This window comes from Lissotriton vulgaris, chromosome 7 (assembly GCF_964263255.1).
Source record: "Lissotriton vulgaris chromosome 7, aLisVul1.2, whole genome shotgun sequence".
In the NCBI taxonomy this organism is placed as follows: domain Eukaryota; kingdom Metazoa; phylum Chordata; class Amphibia; order Caudata; family Salamandridae; genus Lissotriton; species Lissotriton vulgaris.
Window position 1 is genome coordinate 1,190,983,770 of NC_141695.1, and position 22,674 is coordinate 1,191,006,443.

General features: G+C 48.8%; 1 protein-coding gene across 1 annotated transcript in view; it reads left to right on the plus strand.

The window, feature by feature from the left end:
* SRCAP (Snf2 related CREBBP activator protein) overlaps positions 1-22,674 on the plus strand; it is a 1,720,489-nt gene that overhangs the window by 219,101 nt on the left and 1,478,714 nt on the right. Inside the window, exon 4 of the mRNA XM_086931673.1 lies at positions 9,263-9,520. Coding sequence (XP_086787799.1) covers positions 9,263-9,520 — 258 coding nt within the window. The remainder of the gene's footprint in view (positions 1-9,262; positions 9,521-22,674) is intronic.

Here is a 22,674-nt window from a genome sequence, read left to right on the forward strand (position 1 = left end):
GTCGACGGTGGCTTCGTCGACGGTGACTCAGTCTACAGTTCTGCTGCAACATCTCTCGTCTACTGCTGCACCCATGGAATTGTTTCCTTTGAAGGCTACAAGTTCTCTGCTTCAGCGCCGACAATCTTCTTTGGATACCTTGTTACCAATACAATCAACTCCTCATCTCCCAGCAGAGCTGTTTTCTTCTGACGCTGGTGATGGTAATTCGGAGGAGGATGACAGATTTCAGGCTGCGCTCAGTCCCCCTGAGCTTTTAATTAAATGCCAGGATTTTGATGACTACCAGGATTATGTGGATTTTCCAGAGCATGCCGGCCAGCCAGCACCAGATCTTTCCATGGCGCAAATGCCCATGTCCCTTATTTCCAATCTTCAGTTTATGCTGGATGACTATTACTGTCGTTTTCTGACCTCAGTCCAGGTCTCTCCAGAGCCACAAGCGCCTCCTACACCTTCTACATCGGCGTCAAGATTCCAACGTCTGGACACCCCACATGTCATTGAGGATGACAATGAGGATAATGATGACAGAGAAGATGGAGAACTGGATGATAGATCCCTCCTTACTGAATGGGACAATTCTCCGATTCAGGCACCGTCCCCCACCGCTCCGACTCCTCTTGACTCTCCACCGGTGGACATCGGTGATTTCCATGTCCTTATGGAAAGGGCGGCAATAAGATTTCACCTACCTATAGTCACGAGAGACGAAGATTGTTTCTTGTATGATTTTAAAGACCAGCCACAAACGAGTATGCGCTATTCCAATAATCGATTTTGTTTGGCAAGAGGGTCTCCGGCTTATGCATAACCCTAATTCCATTCCGGCTGTCCTGCTATGACTGGATAAAAAGCACAAGGCCCCTGCAAATTCGCCTGCTTGTCTTATTACATAGCCGAAACCGGATTCCATTATCACACAGGCAGCACAACGTCGTGCTAGGAATCCCTAGTCTTCGTTATCGGCTCATCCGGACCGTGAGGGAAGATGCCTTGATGCTATTGGTAAAAAGTTCTCCACTATGGTGGCGACTACAGTCCGAGCGGCCAATTCTTTAGCTATCGTTTGCCGTTTTGACCGACAAATGTGGTTGGAGGTTTCTTCCCTCGTGGATTTCATTCCAGATCCTTCTAAGGCAGAAGCACTGAAAATTCTTCAAGAAGGGGGAAGGATTTCCTCTGAGATTGATTGTTCCGTTCCTATTTCGTCTACTGGTAGGAGCGGCGGTCCTCCAGCCGCAGGTTGGTTAAAAGCCACTTCTTTCCGTCAAGAGGTAGAGACAAAATTTTGGACATGCCTTATGACGGTGAATCACTGTTTGGCCAACATATTGATGATGCCCTTCAGACGATCAAGGAGGACCCCGACACTGCTTGTGCTCTCGGCACGCTTCATTTTAAAAAACAGCTCTTTCGGGGTGCGAGGGGTCGTGGCTCCTCCTCTTCCTTTCGGGGAGGCTGCAATCAGTACTGCCAATACAACTCTTATCGAGGCCAACAACGTTACTCCTCCCACAATCAACAGTTCTACAGACAACCACCGGTGGCTTCTTACAAGCATTACATAAGGAAACCCCCTTATAGAGGAAGAGATTCTTCCAAGAAGCAATGACTTTGTTCAACTGTCACCCTCGATACCTCCCACCCACGCAAAGGATGGAGATCGAATCTCTCGCTTCTACTCCAAATGGTCGGAGATACTTACCGATCGATGGGTTCCGGATATTGTGCACAAGGGCCACACCTTAGAGTTCGTAAAAATCCCTTCAAATTCTCAGCCCAAAGGTCCTCCTCCTATCCATCTTCTGGAACTTTTAGGTCAACTCACAATCTGGCTGAGAGAGGGTGCGATCGAAGTGGCTCCAAAACTACAAAGGGGCACAGGTTTTTATTCAAGGTTCTTCCTGATTCAGAAAAAGGCTGGAGAAGGGCACCCCATTCTAGACCTACACTCCCTAAACAAATACCTCAAAAAGCAAACATTCCAAATGTCTCTTCAGGGAGTGACCCCTTGCTGTTCCGGGACGAGTACATGACTACACTGGACCTTCAAGATGCCTATTTTCATGTACCGATCCTACCCAGGCACAGAAAATTCCTCAGATTCAGAGTGGCTGGGAGAGATTTCCAATTCAAGGTCCTTCCATTTGGCCTCTGTTCTGCGCCCCGAGGGTTTGGCAGCTTATCTTCGTCTTCAGGGCTTACAGATATTTCCTTATCTCGGCGACTGCCTGCTGAAGGCGCAGTCGTTCGTACTGGCATCCCGACATACTCTACTTTGCAGGTCCCTCTTCCAGTCTCTGGGACTTACGTTCAACCTGGAAAGTCTCAATTTATTCCCACTCAACGCAGGACGTTCTTGGGAGCCATAATAGACACCAAACTGACAAAAGCCTTTGTGTCACACGAAAGGCCTCAACGACTGTAACCTAGCAACCTCCCTCTGGTCAAGAAAGTCCGTTTCTGTTCAGTAGTTGAAGTCTTTGCTAGGCATGTTGTCCTCTTGCATTCCCCTAGTCCCTCACTGCTGCCTGAAAATGAGACCTGTCCGGGAGGCGCTCTACAAACAATAGGCTCAAGTTTCAGGATCCTTTAACAATATGATCAAAGTCAGGTCTCAGATGAAAAACGCTCTAGTTCGAGGCATGTGGGCTGCTGAATTCATATCTTGTGCATAGATCGCCACCTGGTGTTGGGTGTGGATGATTGCACCTTGTTGTCCTGGAAGAGTCTTCGAAGTATCACAAGATAGGTGATTCCTCCCCTGGACTACAGTGCGCATGGACATCTTCTCCATCCTCAGATTGTTTTTTTTCCACCATTGGGTTCGGATGTTATTCCTCTACTCCAACTTCGGAACCGAAACTAAACAACTTTAAAAGGCCAAAAGGCCTTTGACTTAGACGGTATTGTTCTCGTTTGGTACTTCTTGACTCGACTAAACTCCATCTTGATCCGGTCGTCGACGCGGGCCGTTGGTCCTTTCAACGCCACGTGGGCCTGCTGTCGATGAAAGGAGCCCGTTCAAAAGGTGCCCACAATGCCACTCCAAATTCCAGCATACTGACAAACATACAGTATGCAACAAGTGCTTATCACCGTAGCACAACGAAGAAAATATCCCAGCGTGTGCCCAATTCCGTTAAAAGACCCTCCTGATTCGACGGGCCACTAGGCAAGATATGCAGCGGCCAGCAACGGAACTGGAGATCATCTTCGATGATGAACACGACCTCCCAGAAGCGGGGGCGATATAATACGTGCTGTGGTTGTTGGGCCCCCTGAGCCATCCGCCGTCCTCACGCCTTTGCGGACCATGGTTTATAATGCTCCTGGGCTTCACGACCTACCCCCTGGGCCCTCCGTCGGGTAGTTCCTGTGGGAAGGTTCTCACTTGTCAGTCCAGAGTTCAGGTATAGGTGGGGTGCTTGGTTCCCGGCGGACTAGGAAATCCAGGTAGGAAGGATGGCGTATCAGGCCTCTTGTCTAATGTCGCGTGTATGTCGCCCACGGGGTTCGGATGCTTCGCAGGAGGTCTCCCGGTTCCCGCACTTGTGAGAGCTCTCCCGGCGTCTCCCTCTGCCCACTCGGTACCAGATCCAGTCCCTTCCGGTTGTCGTCCCACACTGGAGTGCCAAGGCTCACCGCTTCAGGATCCTCAGCCGTCTCAGGCTCCCACACGCCCCATGAAGGGCTTCCTGTGATTCCGCCTCGGGCCCCGACCCAACGGTGTGGGGGATAGTGCTACTTTGATTTCAGCGTTATTCGTGGCACTCTCTCGGGTCTCCATTCGGGTCTCGATCGCGTGTCACGATCAGTGCCTTCGGGCCGCTCCGATCGTCATCAGGTCCCTCCACGCAGCCTATGTTGTGTCGTCCCCGTTGGGGACTTCTTCAGCTCCCGCTGCTCTAACCGTCCGTGTGCAGTGGCAGCGATCCCACCTCCGCAAATGTCCGGCTTGATCTGTGACTACCGGTGGCACCCCACCGTTCCGGGATTGATCTTCAGGGCACTTCCGGCGCCGCCAGCTACAGGCTGGCTGGCCCAGCCTCCCTCCGTGGGTCCCAGCTTGCGACCGCGCTCTCCTACAGTAGGCCTCACCTTGGTTATAGTAGTTTTGGGCGTCCGCCGCACCAAGCGGCCGGGTTCGAGGGTGCCAGGAGGTGTCAGCAGCTGTCCCGTAACCCCCTGAGCCCTCCTTCGGGTAGTTCCTGCGGGAAGGTTCTCACTCGTCAGTCCAGAGTTCAGGTATAGGCGAGGTGCTTGGCTCCCGGCAGGCTTGTAAATCCAGGAAGGAAGAGTGGCATACCGGCCCTCTCGTTTACTGCCGCGTGTAAGTTGCCCACGGGGTTTGGTTGCGCCTCAGGAGGCTCCCGGATCCTATACTTTTCGGTGCTCTCCTGGCGTCTCCCTCTGCCCACTCGGTACCAGTGCCAGTCCCTTCTGGCGGTCGTCCCTCCTAAGGAGTGCCAAGGCCCACCGCAGCAGGATCTTCAACCGTCTCAGGCTCCTACGCGCCCCATGTAGGCCTTCCGGTGACTCCGCCCTGGGTCTCGACCCTAGGGTGAGGATGATAACGCTTCTCTGCTTTCAGCGTTCTTTGTGGCACCCCCGCAGGCCTCCATTCAGGTCTCGTCCGCGTGTCATGTTCGGTGCCTCCGGGCCGCCTTGATCGCGATCAGGTCCCTCCACGCAGTTTACGATGTTCCACGTCCGTCCGAGATTTTGTCAGCTCCCGCTGTTCTCGCCGTCCGTGTGTGGCGGCAGCGATTTCCCCCATAGCAAATCTCCGGCTCGAGCCGTGTCTTCCGACGGCTCACAACCGTTCCGGGATTGATCTTCAGGGCACTTCCGGTGCCGCCAGCCACAGGGCGGCCGGCCCAACCTTCCACTGTGGGTCCCGGCTGCTGCCCTCGCTCTCCGGCAGTAGGCCTCACCGTGGTAAGCAGTTTTGGAATTCCGCCGTACCAAGCGGCCGGGTCCGAGGGTGCCAGGAGGTGTCAGCAGCTTTCCTGTAATCCGTGCTGTCCCCCCGGGGGCTCCCAGGGTACTTTAAACCGGATTATGCCTGATCAGCGCCGGAGCTCTAGTGGCGCTTGTCCGTTCACATGGCTCGTTAGCCACGCCCCTGTGGTGGTTGTGGTGGTGCGTGTGGTTGTGGTGGTGCGTGTGGTTGTGGTGGTGCGTGTGGTTGTGGTGGTGCGTGTGGTTGTGGTGGTGGTGCGTGTGGTTGTGGTGGTGCGTGTGGTTGTGGTGGTGCGTGTGGTTGTGGTGGTGCGTGTGGTTGTGGTGGTGCGTGTGGTTGTGGTGGTGGTGGTGCGTGTGGTTGTGGTGGTGGTGCGTGTGGTTGTGGTGGTGGTGCGTGTGGTGGTGCGTGTGGTTTTGGTGGTGGTGCGTGTGGTTGTGGTGCGTGTGGGTGTGGTGGTGGTGGTGCGTGTGGGTGTGGTGGTGGTGGTGCGTGTGGGTGTGGTGGTGTGGGTGTGTTGGTGGTGGTGGTGCGTGTGGTGGTGGTGGTGCGTGTGGGTGTGGGTGTGGTTTTGGTGGTGGTGCGTGTGGTGGTGCGTGTGGTTTTGGTGGTGGTGCGTGTGGTGGTGCATGTGGTTTTGGTGGTGGTGCGTGTGGTGGTGGTGCGTGTGGTTTTGGTGGTGGTGCGTGTGGTTGTGGTGGTGGTGGTGGTGGTTGTGGTTGTAGTGCGTGTGGTTGTGGTGCGTGTTGTTATGGTGGTGGTGCGTGTGGTGGTGCGTGTGGTTTTGGTGGTGGTGCGTGTGGTGGTGCGTGTGGTTTTGGTGGTGGTGCGTGTGGTTGTGGTGCGTTTGGTGGTGCGTGTGGGTGTGGTGGTGGTGCGTGTGGGTGTGGTGGTGGTGCGTGTGGGTGTGGTGGTGGTGGTGCGTGTGGGTGTGGTGGTGGTGCGTGTGGGTGTGGTGGTGGTGCGTGTGGGTGTGTTGGTGGTGGTGGTGCGTGTGGTGGTGGTGGTGCGTGTGGTGGTGGTGGTGGTGCGTGTGGGTGTGGTTTTGGTGGTGGTGCGTGTGGTGGTGCGTGTGGTTTTGGTGGTGGTGCGTGTGGTGGTGCGTGTGGTTTTGGTGGTGGTGCGTGTGGTTGTGGTGCGTTTGGTGGTGGTGCGTGTGGGTGTGGTGGTGGTGCGTGTGGGTGTGGTGGTGGTGCGTGTGGGTGTGGTGGTGGTGCGTGTGGGTGTGGTGGTGGTGGTGCGTGTGGGTGTGGTGGTGGTGCGTGTGGGTGTGGTGGTGGTGCGTGTGGGTGTGGTGGTGTGGGTGTGTTGGTGGTGGTGCGTGTGGTGGTGGTGCGTGTGGGTGTGGTGGTGGTGCGTGTGGGTGTGGTGGTGGTGCGTGTGGGTGTGGTGGTGGTGCGTGTGGGTGTGGTGGTGTGGGTGTGTTGGTGGTGGTGCGTGTGGTGGTGGTGGTGCGTGTGGTGGTGGTGCGTGTGGTGGTGGTGCGTGTGGTGGTGGTGCGTGTGGTGGTGGTGCGTGTGGTGGTGGTGCGTGTGGTGGTGGTGCGTGTGGTGGTGGTGCGTGTGGTGGTGGTGGTGGTGGTGCGTGTGGTGGTGGTGGTGGTGCGTGTGGTGGTGAGGTGGTGGTGGTGGTGGTGGGTGTGGTGGTGGTGCGTGTGGTGGTGGTGGTGGTGCGTGTGGTGGTGGTGGTGGTGCGTGTGGTGGTGGTGGTGCGTGTGGTGGTGGTGTAGGGTGTGTGTGTGTGTTGGGGTGGTGTGTATAGTTGTATGTGTGTGTGGGGCAGGTGAGGGGGCAGAAAAGCGTAATGTTGTCCTCTCTGAGGAGCACACAGTTTATGCTCATATTCTGAAGCATGTGTTGGCAGACTCCCTGCTCCCCCCCAGAGATATACCTTGCACTGCTGTTAAGACTCAATAAATCCCAGGCACACTTCCGCTTTGCAGCTATCGCCACTGGGAAGAAGCAGTGTACCAGTATATTGATTAATCAGCCGGCTGATGGAGACACTCCTGTGAAATTTAAAGCATTTAATAAAATAACCCTCATGTTAGCTTTAAAGTGACCCTCGCATTATATCCTCAAATGACCTTCACGTGAGATAATAAAGTGACCCTCCGGTGAGACCAGAGAGTTAGCCTCTTGAGATCCAAAGGTGATTATACCTGAGACGCCAAAAGAAGCTGCTGTGACATGTCCAGGAACCACCTAAATTGCCCAACTGTATTTACTAAAACTACCGAAATGTGAGAAAAAGAAAATGCAAAATAGGTCATGTGCGAGACCCAGACATGCTGCCCCTACGATAGACGATTACAAAAGTATGCACATGTCTATTTCTGAGCTTTTAAACTCTCCTGACATAGAAATAGTGGTTTAACTAGAACATTATATCTAGGACCACTGGGATTATGTGGCAGTGATGGACCAAAGTATGCAGCTATATTTTATGGCAAGAAAAATGCAAATTATGCGGCATTTTGTTATATTACTTAACTATTTTGTCTTTTTCACTCACGGTAACACCATCTGGGCAAAGATTTCACCTTATTAGCAGTACCTGTGGGACCTGCTGCTATAATTTATGTGCTCCGGGTGTGAGCATGATGTGGCTGGAAACATGGAGGCACGCCCTATGTTTGGTAACATACACTACATACGTTCTTGAGATGGGCACAATGTCTTACAACTTTAGAGCTATGTTTTAAACCCCTGTGTGAGATAAACCACATCTATTTGGCACACTTCTGTATTGTACTGTGTTGAACAATCTGCAAAGCCTCAGAATCTTCAGTGGCGCACTGGAATTAAACATTTACCCCTTATATCCGTTTCTGTAGCATTTGTCTACAGCACTGCATTTCAACTTTTTTCAAAGGCACATTCCTATATAGCCAGTGGTGGATAATCTATTGTCACAGCGGCTAGGGGGAAATTCCTGTGAAGCGATTCTTCTATTTATAAAACAAAATGCCTGGCAGCAGCACTATATGGAGCAGCTATATGGGGGTACAAACATGTGGATGAATTACAAAAGGTGGAAAATAAATTTCTCCACTCTTTTATCTAACCCGCAATCCTCACCCACGTTTTCTACTCATCAGGAGTTGGGGAATGGGGTATTTGTCTGACCAGACTAGTTTATCACCTCTCATTCTCTGGTTGAAGACTTGGCTTAACCCTGAATTAGTTTTAAATCATCAGATCTTAAAAGATTGCCCCAGGTTGGAAAAGGGGACTGAAATACAGTGGTTCTCATATGTCAAAAAAATGTTTGTGAAACTTGGGCGCCCAGATTTATTTGAAAATCCAGATGGAATTGTGAAGGGGGACATCAACTGGGTTAAAGAGCATTCCCTGTCTCTAGAGTCCCAGGAAAGGGAGGCGGAAGAACTAAAAAAAAAAAAAAAAAAATCCCTTGTGAGAGCTTATTTTTTATTAGTTACGACCCCATTGATTGAGCCCTATTTAAAGTTGGTAACAAGGCCATTCCATTGCTTGCTGCTAACTACATTCTGTTTCAACTTGATTCATTTTTACTGGGATCTTATGAAGGGTGGAGTAAGCTGGAAGATATAGCCCCTTGTAACTGTGACAGCAGCTCATTGCAAGATGCTATGCATTTTACACTTTTAGGTTGATATTTTTTTTGAAATTAGAATGAAATTTATAATACCACTATTTAAGGGTAATGGGTTTTTCCAGGCTAACCCCGCTTTACTCTACTTACAACTCCTGGATAACCCTGGAATATCTTTAACATTGCAAGTTATTTTGTAGCAGCTGTACGGCTGAGAAAATTAAGATGCCTAAATATGATTGACTGTTGAGCTCTTGCCCTTTTCTAACTGTATTTTATGGTTTTTATCATCTTTGTAAAATTGATTTTATAATTGTTATTCTAAATCTATTCATTGAAATGTGTTGTATGAAATGTGTGACTGGATTGTGTATCTTTTATGATTTTAATTAATCGATTAAAGTGGTTTGACTTGACTTGTAAAAAGAAGTGTGGTCTTGCTCTCAAATTTTTGTAACTGGCTTTGGCTTGAAGCCTCTGCCTACTTTGAAACACACCTCTGCAACTCCCATCAGGTGCACTCATATGTATGTATGTTAAGTAAAAATGCCTTCTGGTCTCAGCACTCTAACTGAAATTGTCAAAGAAGATCCTATGGAGAAAAGTGTAGAGCTATTTTTGTGTGTTGCTAATTGTAAGTACAATGTAACTGCAGCGTTCTCACCAATACTCTGTGAAACTTCCTATTTTAATGCTGACATATTTGCTCTTCAATAGATTTTGCGGTTGGAGGACAGAATGACGGGAAGCAATCCTGTTTCCCCGTCTTCTTCGGGGTCCCCTGCTTCCAGCGGGGGAATGTCCCCACTTCATCTTGGACATCTGATGAATGACTCCCTAGATGGCTCTTTTGCTTTTGAAACCCCTCGGCTCCAGACAAGGGCATCAGCAGCCTCTGCTTCAAGTCCGTGTGATTCGATGATGGAGCCGGTACTGGATAAAAATCAGGCTGAGATTCTGGAGCAAGCAAAACATGTGAGTACAAAATGATCTTCTCTTGTCATAGACCGCTGTACTACCTAGGAGTTATGCCTGACTATCTAGCTGCTAGCATTGCTACAGCAATCTGGTAAGTGAGAATTGGCTACCTTTCCTCATATGTTCAGCTTACCTTTACTTTGCTGTATATAGTTGTTGGGCAAAAGGCAGCTACAAGATGCAAATTAATTACTTGTTTATTCGAATACCTCAAAGACATGCATACGCTTGCATATAAGACAAGCATTGGAAATGCAATAGGTCTCGCAGCATTAGAGTTAGTGCTTTTAGAATTGTTTATGGGTTTTTTTGTAAATCTTTAGCATTTTTGTTTCCTGTAGCCAATGCTAAAGAATTAAAAAAAAAAAAGCCATAAACATTTCTAAAAGCTCTAACTCAAATGCTCCGAGACCTATTGCACTGTGTGAGGTTGAGGGTGAGTGAGGGTGAGGGTGGGTGAGGGTGGGTGAGGGTGAGTGAGGGTGAGTGAGGGGTTGAGGGTGAGTGAGGGTGAGGGGTTGAGGGAGGGTGAGAGTGAGGGAGGGTGAGGGTGAGGGTGAGGGTGAGTGAGGGTGAGGGTGAGTGAGGGTGAGGGTGAGTGAGGGTGAGGGTGAGTGAGGGTGAGGTATTGAGGGTGAGTGAGGGTAGAGGGTGAGGGTGAGAGAGGGTAGAGGGTGAGGGTGAGAGAGGGTGAGTGAGTGTGAGGTGTTGAGGGTGAGTGAGGGTGAGGCGTTGAGGGTGAGTGAGGGTGAGGCGTTGAGGGTGAGTGAGGGTGAGTGTGGGTGAGGGTGAGTGAGGGTGAGGTGTTGAAGGTGAGGGACGGACCCATATCATATTGTTTAGTACCTTGTGTATTTCCGGAAGCCATTCATATGCCCTATGTGTTTATTGAATGATCTGAAAAACCCACTGATGTCTTATGCATTCTTTCTTGTCGGTGAGTATCGTACACCTAAATAGTGGTGTAAGGTTATCTTAAGAGGAAGTTGATTCCTAGGACACAGTAATATAACATAGCTTAACTCAATGGCACACATAAATGTTTGCATTGTCAATGAATTAGAGGCTTTTCACATTAATAAGCGCAATGGGAATCCATCTTTCTCTGTTCTTCCGTGCAGCTGTTCTACCCCATCCTATGAGTATTAAATAATGCGCCATTTTGTAACAATGGCTCACAGGAGGTTGTTTCTCTCTTAAATTGAAGCACATGGCACTTTGAGCCAACGAAAATCAGAACGTTCGGGGACTCGTGATTGCTTTGAACTTGAAACACCTGTTGAGTTTGTCATCACGTATGTTTGAATAAAAACAATTTCACAGCTTAGATAGCAAATAAACATCTTTGTATATTAGTTGCTCTTGTCATCATCACTACATACTTGTAAGTAGCGGATGCTGTACACAGAGGTTAGCGAGTTTGGGAACTTCACGAGGACAGAGCTGTGCAACCTGCAAGAGCGCGCGGATGAAGGAAGAGAGAAAGAACAAAAGACGCAAGGCGTCGGAGCATTAATCATGCTCAGCTGCGAGAGCTCGAGTATGCACCGGCATGCATATATCGTAATTAAAGCGAGGCTTCCCCTGTACACCAATAAATAGTCAGCCCGGTAGCACACTTTAGATGAAGCTTCCTTCTGAGAATAGCGAAGAAATATTGCCGGGTGGCATGCGCGAGGCAGGAGGTCAAGCAGAGCTCCCTGTTCCCCGCAGTGAATCCTATATCAAAAGTAAACTCGACCTACTTGCAGCGTCCCTGTTTATTTTTAAATGAGGTCGCAGTATTGATCCGGCAGCAGACGGAGAGCAATGGATGTGTGCCGGGCTCGCGGGGCGATCGGCATTCGTTTAGTGCTTTTGTCTCTAAGGTTGTCTTTTTAGGCAGTGGCGTTTTGACAAGCCTCCCTTTTGCATTACTGTCTTACACTTAGGAGGCGGAGGCACCGTGCCTGCTAGGTACTCATCCGGGAGACTAAATCATCTTGAAAGTGTTCTGTATGTGTGTGCTCGCGCCACGGTTGGGTCTGTCGTTGTTAAACTGTTGTTTCCTGCTGCGCGTGTGATGAACGGAGGGAAGAGAGGGGAGGGGGGAGGAGAAATGCGACACGGCGGGAAGGGGAGGGGGCGGAGCGGGTAAAATAAACAAACAAGACGGAGGGAAGAGAGGGGAGGGGGGAGGAGAAATGCGACACGGCGGGAAGGGGAGGGGGCGGAGCGGGTAAAACAAGACTGACGTGCACGCGCTTTTAAGCTCAATGCGCATGCGCATTGAGCTTAAAAGTCACGGGCACTGCAAGGAATCGCCACGATTCCTTGCAGTGGATAAAGAGTGGGTAAGCCCCCATAGTCTCGCTTGCTCGATGCGCATGCGCATCGACAGGCGAGACCTAAAAAACTGGTTGAACGTATCAAATGTTTTTGTTCATATGTAAGCACATTCATTTCTGGCATGGGATGTTCTTTGATATAGTAAACAGATAGTGTGGATTTATGCAGGATCCCTGGAACATCTTTTTTTTTTTAAAGTGAAAATACGCCTATAGTAAGAAACATTCTTTTTTTTAGATTTAATACTATTTGAAAAGTCTAGTACATTGTCGTTGCTTGGAGAAAGAACTAACTCCATTAGATACACAAGGATTGCGTATTGAATTCATGAAGTAATGAATATATATAGAACCTCGAAACTTCACAAATTCGTTGTTAGCTTGCGTAACCTGTTAACACAATAAGGTGAAAGGTATAGAGGTGAGCGTTAAACCATCAAGAAAATGTAACAGGGCGTCAGTGGATAGTGTTTGTTTCGGTGGTATGTTGTATTAAGTGAGTGCATTGCTGAGTGTATGCAGAAATATTGGGTTGGTGTAGGAAAGTGCCCCATTTTGTATGGTTACCCCGTAACTTTTTGCCAGATAAGTGATGCCAACTTGACTGAGTGTGTGCTGGGATCCTGCTTACCAGACCCCAGCACCTGTGTTCTTTTTTAAAACTGTACCTTAGTTACCCACAATTGGCACACCTCTGGGCCACCTGTAAGTCCCTTGTAAAAGGTACCCCTGATACCAAGGGCCTTGTGACCAGAGATGGCCTCAGACGGCTGCAGCATGAATTGTGCCACCCTCTGGGATCCCTCACCTTGACACCCACACACTGCCATTGAAGGCGTAGTGTCTTGGTGCAGACAAAACTGAAGCTTCAACATGACACACATTCCTGTGTGTCATGCCACCTACAGTGCCTGTGGCATGTGTAATTCACCCCTCTAGCAGACCTAACAGCACAAAAGGCAGGGTGCACACTACCACAGGTGAGGGTAATAGCTGCATGAGCAATATATGGCTCTACAGTGTCTCATTCACAGACGTAAGTACAGGGAAGCCATTTTGAGTACATGGGCTGGGAGTTTGTCACCATTAACTCCACAGCTCCATGATGGCTTTACTGAAGTCTGTTAAGTTTGGTATCAAACCTCCCAGCATATTAAACTCAAACTGAAGCCAGTGTTAAATTTAATGAAAAATGCATGCAGAGGGCATTGTGGAGATGCCCTCTGCAAAACGACCAACTCGGGTGTGGTTCCGGACTGGCTCCCAGCCATCTGCTACCTCCAGATGGTTTTCTGGACCCCTGGGTAGATAGCCCTTTGCGCTCTGGGTCTGGAAACAAAGCACAGCCTGGGCAGATGTGTCATACCTCCTCCCCCAGGATGGGCAGGTTCCTCAAAGAGGGAGTTTCAAAGGCCTCTGGCTTTGTTAGCTGCCCCCAGTCTTTTTATGCTTTCAGCAACTGGCTTCCACCAGTTCTGACACCTATTTTGTGCATGAGCCGGCGATGAAACCTAGCTAGGAAAGGGAGTTGTGCCCACCTTTTTCAACCCAATCCGTCAGGTGGGGGAGGTGAGATGAAGCACACATCTCAGTCCCTGCCATCTTGAAGATACAGGGGGATCCAATCAGTAATAGGCCTATGTCCCCTCCCACCGGAGGGTGCCATTTTAGGGGGTGCGGACACCCCAAGGAAGGGACCCATTAGTCCCAACCTGCACACCTCTGTAATTCCCCTAAATATAGTATTTAAGGGCACCCCTGAATCTTGCATCTTCAGAATTGACGTGACAAGAAGGACCGAAGACCTGTGCAGCAGAAGAGGAGGAAAATTACAACTGATGTGGCCCCAGCCCTACCAGCCTGTCTCCTGCTCTGAACCTGGCATGTCATGCAGCCAACAGCCTCCAAGAACACCGTAGACCTGGCCTGCCTTCATAAAGAACTCCTATCTCCTGTGGACACCAGATTTGTCCAAGGACTCCAGATCTGCGAGTCCACACCACTCTGCACCCGAAGCCCATGACCCGAGTTAGTGTCCCAAAACCCCTGCGAGGACCCCCAGCGATCATGACCTGAGTATCAACATTGGATGACCTCCACCAACCTTCACCTTGACGCCTGCATTCTCACTTCAAATGGTCCCCCCTACTGCAACCGTATTCGGTGAGAAGAAACCAACATGAAAGGACATGCTTGCATCCACAGCTCCTGTAACCTGAGGTGCCTGACCGACTGTGTCCAACTCTTCAGTTTCATCCTCCAGTATCCAGTCGTTGGTTCCCTACGTCTAGTCTTCTGGGTCCAGCCTGCAGCCTTTTTCCACGACTGCCATCAAAACTCAGTGGGATCCCAACACCACATTTGGCCGTCCCTGCGCTGCTGGTGGTGTGCCCTTGGTGCTGACCTTGGGCCACCTTCGACCTGATCCTAACCCTAGTATCTTGGCACCAGAGACAGTGGCATCCCAGTGAGCAGTTCCAGACCAAGGTGCTCCCAAGCCCCATTGGTTATTACTGGCACCCTGCTTTCTGACTACAACTCCAAAACCATTTTACTCACCTGGTACTTTACACTTTGTTGTTCCCCCTAGGATTGATTGGTGGGTTTTCTTTAAAAATTCTTCTAATTGTTGAACTGTCTCGTACTGCACAAAAAGTAACCTATTGCTCACACAACAGTTAACCTGCCTACAAATGTCCTGTGTGGTGGTAGGAGTGTGTATCATACCAAACCAGAACTGTATTAAAAATGGATTTACCAGTTTTTTTTAACAGTTTTCTTAGTTGCATAGGGTAATCTGAATGTTCCCTCTTAGGGGATTTCCATGTTTAGTTATAAGCGTTGAATAGGCCTGCCTGCCTGCCGGGGGATCTGGAGCACTTTTTCCAATATATCTTGTTAGGTGCTGAATTTGCTTTTGTTCAAAAAACGCTTTAAAAAGTTAGTCATAATGCATCCCAAGTGATTAGGCTACATTGGTAAAAATTCTTCGCGTTGAAGGGGCAATAAAGTATTTTGCAAGGTCACAGTAAAAGAACCTTCATAAACCTTTTTGCTATCTAGTAATAAAATAGCAATGTAACATTTTTTTATACAAACAATTGGTCTGGATTCAGTATTTGAGTGTGTGGTTGGGTCCAGAATCTTAGTCTTTTCTTTTTTTTTTTTCGTAGCCCAGGTGGGCGTCGACGTCCCACCTTTTGGCGTACTTCGTGTGACGTCTGCACGCTTCCTGCGAAAGCTCCCACCTTTGGGCGCCATCTTCAGATTCTTTTTTCCGCCGTTGGATCTGGATCTTCACCGAGAAGCTCCAGAGTTTTGGGAGGAAAGAAGAGGAAAAAGCCGTATTCTACACGGAAAGGAGTAGAGAAGACATAGAGAAACAAGATCACTCTACCGGGATGGCGTCCTGCATACACCTGGTCGCCAATATACGGCTCCACATGAGACCATTCCAGGAATGGCTGCAACAATGGTCACAAGCTACAGGAAGTTGGGAAGATGTAGTGGTTGTAACACACCCAGTGCAGGAAGAGATACCTTGGTGGAACAAGGAGAACATAACAAAGGAGAAGCCTTTAACAGGTGACCATCACCACAAACTGATCCCAGATGGGATGGGGAGCACACATGAAAAAGCTCAAGGCGAGGGGTCTGTGGACCCCAGCAGATGCGATCAGACACATCAACTACCTGGAACTGAAGAACGTGCTCCTCGCCCTGAAGGCCTTCCAGAAACAACTATACAACTAGAGTGTTGATAAAAACAGACAACACAACAACGATGTCCTACATCAACAAACAGAGAGGAACACAATTAGTGGCACTATCCAGCCTAGCGCAGGAAATATGGAGATTGCCCGTCCCACTCAAAATAGACCTACTAGCCATACACCTACCAGGAAGGACAATGTGGAAGCAGACAGGCTCAGCAGACAGACATCAGCATCCCATGAGTGGGAGCTCAATGCACAGGAAACGTTTGCAACACACCAGAATGCAAAATGCCGATACTTAGCATCGAGGCAACCAGAGGAACAATCCCAGGGGAATGCCCTATGGATAAGCTGTTCAAAAACATTTGCCTATGCTTTTCCCCCGATACCGCTGATGCACAAGGTACTCTGCAAGTGCAGAACCAGCAACATGACACTGATCCTGGTGGCACCACAGTGGGCAAGGCAGACCTGGTACTCACACATAATGGAAATGGAGCAGGGAACACCCCACAAGTTCGGAAAAAGAAAAGACTTACACTCCATGCAAAACTGAGAAGTACTACACCCAGAGCCAGAGAGCCTCAGCCTAGCTGCATGGCTCCTGAAGACATAGAGTTTGCACACCTAAGACTACCGGAGAGCCCTCTGCGGGTGCTACGAGAGGCATGGAGACCTACCATACGAAGGTGCTATGTGGCAAAATGGAAGAGGTTCACACTATGGTGCAGCAAGAAAAAGCTGGACAAGAAGATGACAAGGGAATCAACGGTGCTAAAATATGACACCTGCTGAAAGCAAAACTAAGTTCATCCTCGCTAAGAGTACACCTAGCAGCGATAGTAGCCTACACAAGAGGAGAGACAGGAAAGAACTTCTTTACATCACAAGTTGTGAAAAGATTCCTGGAAGGGGCTCAAAGGATAGCCCCTCCCAAAAGGGTGCCACCACAGGCATGGAACCTTAACTTAGTCCTAACAGCGCTTATGAAGGCACCTTTCAAACTCATTCATAAGGCATCGCTACAAATGCTCACAATGAAGAATGCCTTTCTAGTGGCAATCACCTCTCTACGCAGGGTAGGCGAGCTGCAAGCGCTAACACTGCAAGAACCCTACATTGAAATACACAATGATAGGGTGGTAATGAGAACTGACCCACACTTTATGCCAAAGGTGGTGTCTAGGTTTCACATGAACCAGACAATACAAATACCAAGCTTCTTTCAGAAACCATCCATAAGCGCAGAGAGGGCACTGCACACTCTCGACGCTAGAAGAGCAGAAATGCATTACATGGAAAGAACTAAGGAGCACAGGAAAACAAAGCAGTTCTTTGTATCCTTCGCAAGCAGTTTCCTGGGTAGACCAGCAACGAAGGGAACCATTGCACGATGGATCGCACAAACTATAAAATTTTGCTACAAACAGGCAGGCCAAGAACTAGCAGAGGGGGCACAAGCCCACTCTACCAGGAAAAAAGGAGCAACAATAGCCTTCCTGGCTAACACACCCATTCAAGACATATGCCTCCTGGGTAGACCAGTAACGAAGGGAACCATCGCACGATGGATCGCACAAACTATACAATTCTGCCACAAACAGGCAGGCCAAGAACTAGCAGAGGGGGCACAAGCCCACTCTACCAGGAAAAAAGGAGAAACAATAGCCTTCCTGGCTAACACACCCATTCAAGACACATGCCTGGTGGCTACATGGGCTTCAGTGCACAAGTTCACTAAGCACTACTGTGTGGATACGCAAATGAACAAGGAAGCACAAGTAGGACAAAGATTGCTTCAACATATATTCATAAACCAAAGCTCATCTTCCACCCAGCCGCCACAAACCTAACAAAACCGCTACAAAGTCTATGCACAGCATAGTGAATCCAGAAAGATTCACGCTGCAAAACTAATAGTTTCTTACCTGTCGGTGTAGTTTTGCATCTTGAAGATCTTTCTGGATTCACTAGCGAACCCACCCACCTCCGCCGGAAAGATGAGGCAGGAGAAGAAGGTGGAAATACATGGACAATATAGAAACAGACACCTTAAAAGACAAAGCAGAAAAATCACTTCCTTTGAGGAAGAACTAGAAAACATTGCCAAAGGATTCACAAACAGAACACAAAAACAAGAAAAAAGAATCCGAAGATGGCGCCCAAAGGTGGGAGCTTTCGCAGGAAGCGTGCCGGCGTCACAGGAAGTACACCAAAAGGTGGGACGTCAACACCCACCTGGGCTACAAAGAAAAGAAAAAAGAAAAGACTAAGATTCCGAACCCAACCACTAGACCGCGGAATAATACACAGCATAGGGAATCCAGAAAGATCTTCAAGCTGCAAAACTACACCGACAGGTAAGAAACTATCCGTTTTGCAACGTGAGAATTTTCTGTATTCAGGCGTTGCATTATTTTCACCACCTAGTTTTTGGGTCTGGATTTATCTTGGTCACTTATTCGGTGGTGTGTTTTTAATGTTTTTTTTGTGTTTGCGAGTGTCATTGACCATTTTGTACGACATGCCATCAGACGTACTCCCTGGAAAACCTTTGACCTAATCGCCATCCTTAGCATTCGTTGAGGACACTGAAGAAGGGGGCAATTGCAGCCTGTGTACCAACAGATGTTGAGAGAAAAAGAAGACTCTGAAAATTACTGCCAAAACACCAAAAGATTTTAGGATAAACATGTACTGCAGCCATGTGGGCTGAGCAAGGGGCATAACCCCTTTATATTTTGCCCAACTGCCACCACAAAGATTAAGGGACAGCCACAATGTTTACAGTCTGTCTTTTCGAAGGACCACAGTTTGGAGTGCTGCATGTGTACATTTTCAACCCTACACCCTGAGGACAAGAGAAAAGTAATTGTGGGCATACAAAGACATGGCTTTGTTCCAGCGAGCTAAGTCCCTAAAGGACATGGGCTTGTCAAGCGATGACTGAGATACATTTGAAGACTCCTAGGTGGCCCAATGGGAAAATCCTGATGAGTTCACAGAAACTTAAAGGAAGAAAACATCCAAGAAGATGCAGAAATAAAGAAAATCCAAGTAACTCATTCAGGGCATTCAGTGATAGAGCCATATAGCTCTGAATAAAAACATGGTACACCCATCTAGATACCAACACCTTTTATGCCACAAGCAGGCAAAAGTTGAGCCCTATGGATCCAAGCAATAGGACACCAATGGAGGCAAACCCTCTGACTGAGCCTATAAGCTTAAAGTGCAGGGTGTTTGTGAAGGGATAAAGAACCTTGAGGGAAGGACACCTCGATGGCGAAGGACAACATCTGAAATGTTCAATATAAAATTAAAAATTTCTGTAGGTTGAGAGGAAAAAATAGCCACTTGAAGCTGACATTCAAGCCCTAAAACATAGGAAGAAAGAGTTCAACATTTCTATTAAGAACTCCTTTAGAAACCTCAACAAGGGAAAAAGCCAGAGGTGACAGACCTAGACCCTACACTTACACCCGAGCCACAAGAAGAAGTAGAGGAGAAGTTCCATGATGAAGATGACCAAATAAGCAGATCCATCTCTTGTAGGATAACATACAGGGTAATTGCAAGACTTGCATGCATCCTCACTGGAGGAAGAGGTGAATTTACACTCACCTAGAAGTGGTCTTAACCTTCTGACTTCTGTGGACCCCTGCCTAATCAGTAATGGAATCCAGTAATGGAATCTTCATGACACCCCTGGCCAACATTGTCAGGACCCACTGACCTAGCATCTCCTGCACCGATGGCACACAACTCATCCTCTCCCTGACAAATGACCCAACGACCATCAAAGACCGGTTCCAAAAATGTCTGAAGGATGTGGTCATCTGGATAAACGACTGTCAAGCTCAACACAGACAAGACAAAAGTTCTCATCTTCAGGAAAGGCAAGGAGACCCTATGGAACAAGTAATGCTGGCCGGCTTAGCCGGACCCTATCCTTAAACTCAACGAACACAGCCGCAACCTTGGCATCCTCTTCGACAGCCAACTATGCATCAATAAGCGGGTCAGTACATTCTCCTCCCAGCTTCCTCACCCTACAAATGCTCAGGAAGATCTTCCGATAGCTCCTGCCCAACACCAGACGAACTGTCACGCAAGCTCTCGTCACAAACAAACTCAACTACAGGAACTCCCACTACATAGGCATCACCGAGCAAAACTATTGAGGAAACTCCAGACCATCCAATATACAGCAGCCAGACACTCCTCGACCTCCCCAGACACTGTCATCACCCCTCACTTCAGGAAACTCCTTTGGCTACCAGTTACGAAGACATGCTAGTTCAAGCTGCTCACCCATGCTTATAAGGCACTACACAAATAAGGACCAGTGTACCTCAACAAATGAGTTAACTTTCACCAACCCACCAGGGAACTCTGTTCTAGATCCTTCTCCCTAGCCGCTACCCAGCTTATCAGTTGGGTGAACTGAGGAAGGCGCTCCTTTTCTCACGTGGTGGGTAAGACCTGGAACACCCTCCCCCTTACACATCAGAGAAGCTCCGTCACAATTCAGGAAGGACCTCAAGATCTGGATGTCCAACCAATTGGAACGGCCAGTGGAATCTCACAGCAGGACCCCACAGCGACTCGAGACCCTCACGGGTGAAGCACCCTCTCTAGCAAATCCTAATTAATTTGATTGAGGGACTCCCACTTTATCATTATTGAAATCCAGTGCGCCCCCCCTTCACACCGGTCATTACAGGGAGTTGTGTGCCCTGGCCTAAGCAATTTCGATGATTTGAACTGCAAAACACACAAAAAAACAAACCATCATTCCTCAAACAAATACATAAATGTGGGGATATTTAATTAACAAACAAATGTAAAAAAAAGATACTTTCAGATGTAATTGGAAAGTTACCAACTTTGGTGTGATATTTCGCCATACTTAGATCAACTTCCTCCGGAGTCCAAGACCGAGGCAAAAAAGATCTTGCAAGAAGGGGCAGCAACGTCTATGGAGATCATAAACTGTGCCATGGATATTGCCACGACAGCTTTTCGTTCTTTACCTGGAGCTGCAGTCCTTCGTCGCCAGGGATGGCTTAAGGTGACCTGGTTCAGGCCCGAAATCCAAAATAAGATCTTGGATTTAGCTTTTGATGGAGAAGCATTATTTGGTAAGAGACTGCTAAGTCTCTGGGTACGATTCAGTACCGCAAAGCTCCTTTTAGGGGTTCCAAGGGCGAGAGTACCACCTACAGAGGCTCCTATCAACAGCAAAGATACTCAACATATGGCTCAGGTTCACAACAGTACCGCCAGCCGTAGCAGCAAAGGCAAGATCAGTCCTAAAATTTCTCAAGGCCTAACAGAGGGAAGCAGGCTCGCCAAGGACGTGATGCGTCCAAGAGACAATAGCGGCCTCCTGGCTCTTCCTACTGTACCCATCTGTGCAAATTCATCAGTAGGAGGCAGGGTGTCACAATACCTTCGGAATTGGTCCAAGATAACATCAGACCAATGGGTGCTCAACATCATTCGAAAGGGCCATACTTTGGAATTCACGCAAATCTCTCCATCCAAGCCCCCTGCTGCCATTCCATCAAAACATCTGCGTCTTCTTTGGCTCAAGGTTCATCAGATGCTCCTGAAAAGAGGGATAGAGCTGGTCTCCTCCGCCCAATAAGGAGGATTCTATTCCATGTTCTTCCTGGTAAGGAAGACGCTAGAGAAATGGCGCCCAACACCTATCTCATCTCCCCATCATTCCGGATGGTCTCTCTTCAAGACATTCTGCGTCTTGTCAATCCAGGGGATTTCATGGCCACGCTCGATCTCGAAGATGCGTACTTTCATGTGCTGATTCACCCAGCACACAGAAGGTTTCTACGATTCGCAGTAGCCAAGAGCCACTTTCAATTCAGGGTTTTACCCTTTGGACTTCGCTCAGCTCCGAGAATCTTCACGAAGGTGCTGGCACCAGTAGCGGCGTTTCTAGGGAAAAATCACTTTCAGGTCTTCCCTTACCTGGACGATTGGTTTCTAAAGGCTCCGTCCTGGGAGGCTGCAAGGGAAGCGTGCAACACATGCACAAACCTTTTCCAGAATTTGGGTCTCACTCTGAACAAGGAGAAATCATCTCTGGTTCCGTCCAGGACAGCACGCTTCCTGGGGGCCATCTTGTACTCTAATCTCAAAAAAGCTTTCCCAACCTTGGAGAGGCAAGAAAAACTGCAGACCATGGCGCTAGACTTACGAAAAAGGTGTCTTTCAGTACGCCATTACAAATCCCTTCTGGGGGTGATTTCTTCATGCATTCCTCCAATTTCACACTGCAGATTGAGGATGTGTCCTCTGCAAGAGCAACTGGACATCCAATGGAAACAGGTTCACGGGTTGTTCGACAAGGTGACCATCACCTTGGCAATGAAAAAAGCTGCTGTGTGGTGGACAAAGCAGGAGAACTTGTGCCAAGGTCTATCCTTCGTAAGCGATCCATCTCCTCAGGTTGTGACGACTGATGCGCCATTGGACGGTTGGGGAGCAGTACTGCTGGATCTGCATGTCAGTGGGCATTGGTCTCCTCAGAATTGTCGTCTCCACATCAATCTCTTGGAGCTCAGGGCAATCAAACTGGCTCTTTAGGCTTTTCTCCCTCGCCTAAGAGGTTCAAAAGTTCTCATCCGGACGGACAACACCACGGCCATGCATTACTTGAACAAGGAAGGTAGAACCAGGTCTCTCCCGTTGTCTCAGGAAGCTCAAGAAATCTGGGAATGGGCGATCCTTCATGGGATTTCGCTGCAGGCGGAACACCTGCCAGGAGTCTTAAACGAAAATGCCGACAGACTAAGCAGGTCATCCTCAGTCAGTCACGAGTGGGAACTGAACCAGCAAGTTCTGGACGAGGTCTTCCGACAGTGGGACAAGCCTGCGATAGATCTATTTGCCACACCGACCAACATGAAATGCCGGTCTTATGCAAGCAGGCTTCACCTCCAAGGATCATTGGGGAATGGACTTTCGATATCTTGGTCAGGTGCATTTGTCTACGCCTTTCCCCCCATTCCACTGATCCCGAGGCTTATCAAGAAGATCAAGGTAGAGCCCTGCAAAATGATCTTGATAACCCCTGCTTGGG